The following is an 8027-nucleotide window of genomic DNA, read 5'->3' on the forward strand; positions in this document are numbered from 1 at the left end:
ACACACACACACACACACACACACACACACACACACACACATGATCTGCTACAACCTGCTGTCTGCAAGCTGGAGACCCAGGAAAGCTGTTGGTGTAGTTCTAGTCCAAGTCTGAAAACCTGAGCACCAGGGGAGCCAATGGTATGGATGTGAGTCTGAAGGCCCAAGAATCAGAAGCTCTAGTGTCTGAGGGCAGGAGATGATGAATATCCCAACTAAAGCAGAAAGAGCAAATTTGTCCTTTCTCTGCCTTTTTGTTCTATTTTGAACCTCAATGGGTTGAATGATGCCCATCTGCATTTGTGAGGCCAGCTCTTCTTTATTCAGTCTACTGATTCAAGTTCTAAACTCTCCTAGTAACACCTTCACAGACACACCCAGATATAATGTTTTACCAGCTATCCAGGCATCCCTTAGCCCAGTCAAGCTGACATATAAAATTAACCATCACATAGACTTAGTGTTTATCAGCAAGTGAGGTGATTACTTAGGTCCATGTGCTTCGTTTTATTTGTGTAGAGATTGAAATCCTTACTCAGATCTCTTGTTGAAAGAAGAAAGATTCATGTACACAGATCCTGTATAAATTTCAGTTTTCTAGCAGGCATGAACCCAGTAAGGGCCTCTCCTTTATTGCCAAATTTTCTAGGATATTAAAAACTATGATTGAATTTCCTAGAATGCTCCATGCCATTTCTTTTAAAAAAAAATTTTTTTTTAAATGTATTTTAAAGATGTGGGGTACAATTCAGGGTTAGGTATATAAATGTTGATTATGCAGGTACCCTTGTTGATGAGGTGTGCTCCTCCCTCCCCTAGTGATTTCATTCAACTGCCAATCCCATCCCCCCTCCCCTGGCAGTTTCCCACTACTGCCAATCCCTTTCTTACAGTATTACGATAATTGTTCAAGGTCTGTTTATGAGTGAGAACATATGGTACTCTGTTCTTTGTTTCTATGATAGTATGATAGACTCTAAATCCATCCAAGTTGCTGCAAAGTCCATATGTTTGTCCTTCTTTATGGCTACATAATAGTCCATTGTGTATATGTACCACATTTTTTTAATCCAGTCCAGCCTCGATGGGCAGCATGCTTGGTTCCATGTTTTTACCACTGTGAATAGAGCTGCAACAAACATACGTGTGCAGGTATCTTTTTTGTAGAATGATGCATTCCTCCGGGTATATTCCCAATAGGGGAATTGCTGGGTTATATGGAAGGTCAATTTGTAGTTCTTTCAGAAATCACCACACTGTCTTCCAAAGAGGTTGCACTGGTTTGCATTCCCACCAGCTGTGTAGAAGCATTCCTTTTTCTCTGCATCCCTGCCAACATCTGTTGTTGTTTGTTTTATTAATGATGGCCATTCTTATGGGGTTAGGTGGTATCTCAATGTGGTTTTGATTTGCATTTCTGTGATGATTAGTGAAGCTGAGCACTTTTTCATATGTCTGTTGGCTGTCCATATATCTTCTTTTGAGAAGTGTCTATTCATGTCTTTTGACCACTTTTTTTGTTTTGTTTTTGTTTTTTTGAGTTGGAGTCTCACTCTGTCACCCAGACTGGAGTGCAGTGGCCACTCCCGGCCACCGCAGCCTCCACCTGCTGGGCTCCAGCGATCCTTCCGCCTCAGCCTTCCAAGTAGCTGGAACTACAGGCGCGCGCTACCATGCCTGGCTAATTTTTGATTTATTGTAGAGATGAGGTCTCGCCAAGTTGCCCAGGCGGGTCTTGAACCCGCAGGCTCAGGCATTCCACTCACCTCAGCCTCTCAAAGGTGTTGGATTACAGGCTGAGCCACCGAGCCCGGCTCTTTTGACCACTTTTTAATGGGACTGTTTGTTTTTTTATTTTTGGCACATTTGAGTTCCTTGTAGATCCTAGATATTAGGCCTTTGTCAGATATACAGTTGGCAAATATTTTTTCCCATTCTGTGGGGTGTCTCCCTGCTCTCTGGATGATTTATTTTTCTTTGCAGAAGCTTGTCAGTTTGATGAGGTCCTACTTGTCTATCTTATTTCTTATGGTATGGGCACTTGGGGTTCTGATCAGGATTTTGGTTACCAGTTCCAATTTCCATAAGGGTGTTTCCTGTTTTCTAAAATTCTTACAGTTTGAGGTTTTACATTTAGGTCTTTGATCCATTTAGAATTTTTGTGTATGGTGATAGATAGGGGTCCTGTTTTAATCTTCTGCATGTGGTCAGCCAGTTTTCCCACCACCATTTACTGAATATGCTCTTTTCTCCCTAGTGGTTGTTGTTAGACACTTTGTCAAAAATGAGTTGGTTGAGAAATTGAGACTTTGCTTCCAGAATCTCCATTTTGTTCCATTGGTCTGTATATCTGTTCTTGTACCAATACCAGGCTGTTTTGATTGCTGTAGGCTTATAGTACAGTTTGAAGTCTGGAAGTCTAATACCTCCTGCTTTGTTTCTTCTGCTAAGGATTGTTTTGTATGCCATTTAAAAAAATTCAATCTTTAATTTTTTTATTTTAAAGATGTGGGGTACAATTCAGGGTTAGGTATACAAATGTGCATTATGCAGGTACCCTTGTTGATGAGGTGTGCCCCCCCATTACTAATTCCATCTCTCCATCCCCCCACCCCCACCCCCCTCAATTTCCTGCTACTGCCAATCCTTTCCTTATAGTATTACAATAGTGAAACACAGATTCTTAAGAGGGACTCTCGGTTTCATAAAACCCTTGGAAAGGTGGTGAGTTAAAGACATTTGATGCTGTCTAATCAGGTGAGGGACCTAACGAACTTGCTCTGGTGCCAGGGCAAACGAAACAGAGACCTTCAGTGTCCTGTTCCCGAGTCCGGCATCAACAAGTAGATGAAGGAAAAGAAGAGGCCGCTGCAGATGGGCCTCTGCAGCTGTTGCTCACTCGGCTCTGGCACACCAGAGCCCCTCTCTCCAGCCTACAGCAAGCTTGGGAAACTAGGTTTCTGAAGCACAAGACAGGGACTGTGCTTCCCAAAGTCAAGTTCAGGTCATGCATACCCACTATGATTTGCTGGTGTCACAGAGAAATCATGGAATTTGTGAGCTGAAAGGAACTAAAACCCACACTTCTTGTTGAAAGGCAGTCAGGAAAGAAAGTCTATGGAATTAGGCTAGAGCCGAGCATCTTCTTTGTGAATGGTTTGCACTATAGCTTAACATAAACACCATCTTTTCCTACACCCCGAGGGTTTCCATTGCCCATAGATCAATCCTAGCTTCAGAGGTATGTACTTTTTGAAAAATAATGTTCTGGGCGATTGGGGAGAGAAGTGCCCAGTGCAGAGTTCCGGGAATTCTTTCTGCTTTACCATTTAAAAGCAACAGACAATGAAAAGGTGACTGGCAACTTTTGCTTTCCGGAGGACTCTGAGAGAAGCTGCCTTCTTTGCTGCTAGAAACTGCAGACACTGAAGTAGTTAGAAACTCTGCATATGAGCAGGAATTGAAACTCAATTCAAAAGCAGAATTTCAACGACCATCCACATCAGAGCAGCACCATGGAGCTCCCCCGACAGTGCTCATCTGAGTGTTGCTTGCTTGGTGCCTTTCTTGCCCAGGCCAAAGACCAGTACCTGGGAAAGCAGAATACATCATACATATGCTGCACAAGCCTCTTGGCCTCTTTGTGCCTCAGTTTCCTCATTTGAAAATAATGAGTGAATCTTAGACACACTTTTCAGAGTTCATAATGGGCTTCTACCCCGCTAACCAATAGCTGTACGACATTTTTACACATCAACGGTTGCTAACACGTGTTCATCTACTATCTCACAACTTGTGTAAAAACTGCATCCTGTGCCAGGCTTCAAACGTTCTGAAGTTCAGTTTGGTGAGCAAATTGCAACCAAGATTTACAACCCAAAGAAACGGTAGTGACTCAAGTGGGCATCTCTCAATGAACTGTAGTTTATTGTAGGTCAAATCTAGTTTCTCAGTCCAGTGGTATGATTTCCATACATTTTTACCAATGAAAGAAATAGCATTTCCTAGAAATTTAGGACAGCGAAGGTGCTGTTGTAGGGGCCAGCCTCCAGCATAGGCATGTGGTAGAGACTCTGCTTTGGGCTGAGATCAATGCATGACAACGTCTCATCTCTATTGGAAAAGAGCTCACATATGTCTGTGCTGGTGGTGGCATTCTGTTCCTCTGGTACAGTCAAAGTCTTGTTTCAGACTGCACCAGGGAATCCTCAGTGGGCTCCACGGGGAGAGGTTGGCCTCTGATTTTAGATAGGATTGGACGCTGAGTCTGATCCTGGGTTGGATGTGGCCCTGCAGTCTTCTCCAGGGCCTTAGAATGTTCAGCCTCTGTAGTGGGTTCTGGGGTTATGATGAGCCCCAGGTCTGGCTGAGTTGGGGTCTCCTGCACGGTTGGAGAGAGTTTAACCTCAATAGTGGGTTCTGGGGTTACGGTAAGTCCGAGGTCTGGCTGAGTTGGGGTCTCCTTCATAGTTGGAGAGAGTTTAACCTCTATAGTGGGCTCTAGGGTTACAATAAACCCCAGGTCTGACTGAGTTGGTGTCTTCTGTATGGTTGGAGAGAGCTTAACCTCTGTAGTGGGCTCTGGGTTACAATAAGCCCCAGGTCTGGCAGAGTTGGGGTCTCCTGCATGGTTGGAAAGAACTTAATCTCTGTAGCGGATTCTGGAGTTACAGTAAGCCCCAAGTCTGGCTGAGTTGGTCTCCTGCATGGTTGGAGAAAGCTTAGCTTCTGTAGTAGGCTCTGGAGTAATGGCCAGTTTCACGTCCAAAGGCTGAGCTATGACTCGAGTCAGGTTTGCATGCTGAGTCTGAACCTGGCCAGGGTGCTTTGAAGGCCCTGTAGTCATCTGGACTGCTGACTGCTCAGACTCCACAGTGGATGCTGGTGTAATGGTGAGTCCCAGGTCCAAAGGCTGACCTGTGACACTGGGCAACAGTGGATGCTGAGCTTGACCCTAATCTGGGTGTTGAAACTGTCATCTCATGATGCACTGCAGGTTGAGCTACAACTTCCTAGAAGGTTCTGGAGGCTGAACTGGGACTGCCTGCTGGCTTGGAGAAGGTTCTGCCTCCTTTGGGGCTCTGCAGGCTGAGTTGGAACCCCCTGCTGGATCGGAGCTGGTCCTATCTCCTCAAGGAGCTCTGGAGGTGAAGATGAGGCCACCTGCTGTGTCAGAGAGGGTTCCACCACCATAGGAGGCCCTGAGGACTGAGCAGGGACTGGCTGCCGGACTGGAGAGGATTCTACCTCTTCAGGGGGCTCTGAAAACTGAGCCGGGCCTGCTGCAGAACTGGAGAAAGTTCTGTCTCCTCCAGGGGATCTAGAGGTTGAGAAGTGGCGTCTACCCCCACAGGGAGTTCTGCAAGCTGAGATGGGGTCACCTGCTGAGATGGAGAAGGTTCCACCTCCTTAGGTGGCTCTGAAGGTGGAGCTGTGGCCTCCTGGGGGACTGAAGAGAGCTCTCCCATCTCAGGAGGCTCTGATGGCTGAGCTGGTACCTCCTGTGGTGTTAGAGAAGACTGATCCTCCTTAGAGAGTTCTGGAGGAAGTACCAGGGTTTGCTGGGGGCCTGGAGGAGATCTGACCTCCTTAGGGGACCCTGGTGGCTCACCTGGGGCTTCTTACTGGACTAGAGAAGGTTCTACCTCCTTGGAGGGATCTGGAGTCTGAGCTGTGGCCTCTTGCTGGGTGGGAGAAGATTCAGACTCTTTGTGGGAATCAGACTGGGTTGGAGAAAATCCACCCTGCCCAGTGGGAACAGGAGGGTCATCCTGCTGAACTAAAGGAAGCTCAGCCTCCATGGTGGGCCCTGTTTGTATGGTGAGCGCCATATTCACATGCTGCACTGTGGTATCAGGCACTGGTGACTGCTCTCTGAACAATGAAGACAGATCTAGGGATGACAATGTCATCTCATCGTGAAGGATGTTCCTCAGGCAGCTCTTCAGGCTGAGCTGGGACTCCTTGATGGACTGGAGAATGTTCATCCTTCTCAGGGGGATTGAGCTGCTGAATTAGAACTTCTTGCTGCTCTGTCAAAGGTCCAAACTACTCAGGGGGCCCAGAGGACTGAGCTGGGGCCTCCTCTTGAGTGAAAATCTCACTAGTGACTTCTGGAGTCATGGTAACCATACACTCCACAGGCTGAACAGTAACACTCCACAGGCTGAACAGTAACACTGGACAATGCTGGAGGCTGAACTTGGTCGTGACTTGGAGTAGAAGCTGTTACTTCCTGATGCTCACTGGGGAGTTGAGGAGGCTGAACTGGGGCCTCATGCTGGCTCGCAGATGGGTCGACCTCCCCAGGAGACTCAGGAGGCAAAGCTGGCAGCTCATGCTCACCAGGGGAAGGTTCAGTCCCCACAAAGGGGCTCAGCTGGGGCCTCTTACTGAGCTGGAGAAGGTTCAGCCTCCTTGGTAGTCTCGGAAGTTATGGTGATTGCCACATCCACAGGTTTAACAGTGACGTTGGGCGTGTTGTAGACATGAGCTTCATCCTCACCTGAAAGTGGCACTGTCACCTCCTGATTGGGAGAAGCTTCAGTCACTCTTTCCATCGAGGCCTCTGGAGGCTGAGCTGGGGCCTCCTGCTGGCTCACAGAATGTTCAACCTCCCCAGGAGACTCAGGAGGCTGAGCCGGCAGCTCTTGCTCACTGGAGGAAGGCCCAGCCCCCACAGGAACCTCAGCTGAGGCCTCTTGCCATGGTGGGGAAGGTTCAGCCTCCTTGGTAGTCTCAGAAGTTTGGGTTATTTGCCACATCCACAGATTTAACTGTACTGTAGGCCTATGTTGTAGACATGAACTTTGTCCACACCTGGAAGTCTCACTGTCACCTCCTGATTGGGAGGATCTTTAGCCACACCCTCCATCAGGGGCTCTGGAGGCTGAGCTGGGGCCTCCTGCTCCCTGGGGGATGGTCCAGCCTCCACAGGAGGCTCAGCTGGGGCCTCTTCCTGGGTCACAGGTTCTACTTCCTCAGGACGATCTGGAGGCTGGGCTAGGGCCTCCTGCAGGGCTGGAGTAGGCTCTGTGTCATTCCTTGCCTCAAGTTACCGTCAGCTTCACATCTGCAGGCTTCACGGTGACATCGGGCAAGTTCAAATGCTGAGCTTCATTTCCGTTTGGAAGCAGCACATTTGACTCCTGAGGCACCAGCGGAACTCTGGAGGCTGAGCTGGGCCCTTCTCCTGGAATGAAGAGGATTGGGCCTCCTTAGGGGGTCTTTGGATTTTGAGCTTGGGCCTCCAGCAGGGAATGAGAAAGTCCTGTTTGCTCATGGTACCCTGGAGACTCACCCGCATTCTAGAGCCCCAGAGTGAGGCTGCCAGGATAAAGGGTGTCCATACTTGCATCTAACTAATCGTCCTGCAAATTATGTGCTTGAGGTTTAGATGCAAATTGGTGTGGTGTTCTAACCACCACCTTGGCAAGCCTCTTTCCTCAGGTTCTTCCGGGAAACGATAAACTTTGTTGCTTTTGAACTCCTGGCTGTCCAAGAAGGGCTTCTTCTTTATTCCCAGGGCCTGGTGGTCTGCAGCCCGATCCAGACCCAAGTCTTTAATATTATTTTTGGGTGGAAATGGCAGAGCTCATATGAGAACAGCCTATGGGAGTCTTTCTTGCTGAGTCATCTGGTTCAGACCCTGAAGCGGAATAGCAACCTGATCTGGCTCCGAGGGCACGGACCTGAAGTTCCAATCCATGCCTGAGGTGGGTCCAACATCTGGGAGGAAGCAGAGGGTCCGCGTTGTCAGAGTTCCCTGGGTTGGCATGGGGCGATGCGGGTGGGAGATCACAGAGTGGTAGATTGGAGGGGCACAAGGACCAGGGCTCAATGAGCTACAGGCACCAAGAGCTCAGCGGGATAGGGGCCTGGGCGCCCTCTGGAGGCTGAGGCGCCCGGATCAGCAGCCACAAGGCCTGCTACGTGAGGTGCAGCAGGGCCAAGAGGCACAGCGGTGACATGATATGTGAAGGTTGGTGACCCAAAGCAGTGGGGTGCTGGCACAGCACCCTGAGCAG

The 8027-nt window shown here is 48.5% G+C and overlaps 1 protein-coding gene across 1 annotated transcript; it reads right to left on the reverse strand.

The window, feature by feature from the left end:
- Positions 1–6389: 6389 nt before the first annotated feature.
- LOC110595350 (leucine-rich repeat-containing protein 37A3-like) lies at positions 6390–7777 on the reverse strand. The gene is made up of 4 exons (XM_021710638.1): positions 7648–7777; positions 7363–7560; positions 7059–7192; positions 6390–6737 (listed from the first exon to the last, which is right to left on the reverse strand). The coding sequence occupies exons 1-4, from the start codon at positions 7775–7777 to the stop codon at positions 6390–6392; spliced, it is 810 nt and encodes a 269-aa protein (XP_021566313.1).
- Between the last annotated feature and the right edge of the window lie 250 nt (positions 7778–8027).

This window comes from Carlito syrichta, unplaced genomic scaffold (genome assembly GCF_000164805.1).
Source record: "Carlito syrichta isolate Samal-C Ts95f unplaced genomic scaffold, Tarsius_syrichta-2.0.1 Scaffold296304, whole genome shotgun sequence".
NCBI classification, from domain to species: domain Eukaryota; kingdom Metazoa; phylum Chordata; class Mammalia; order Primates; family Tarsiidae; genus Carlito; species Carlito syrichta.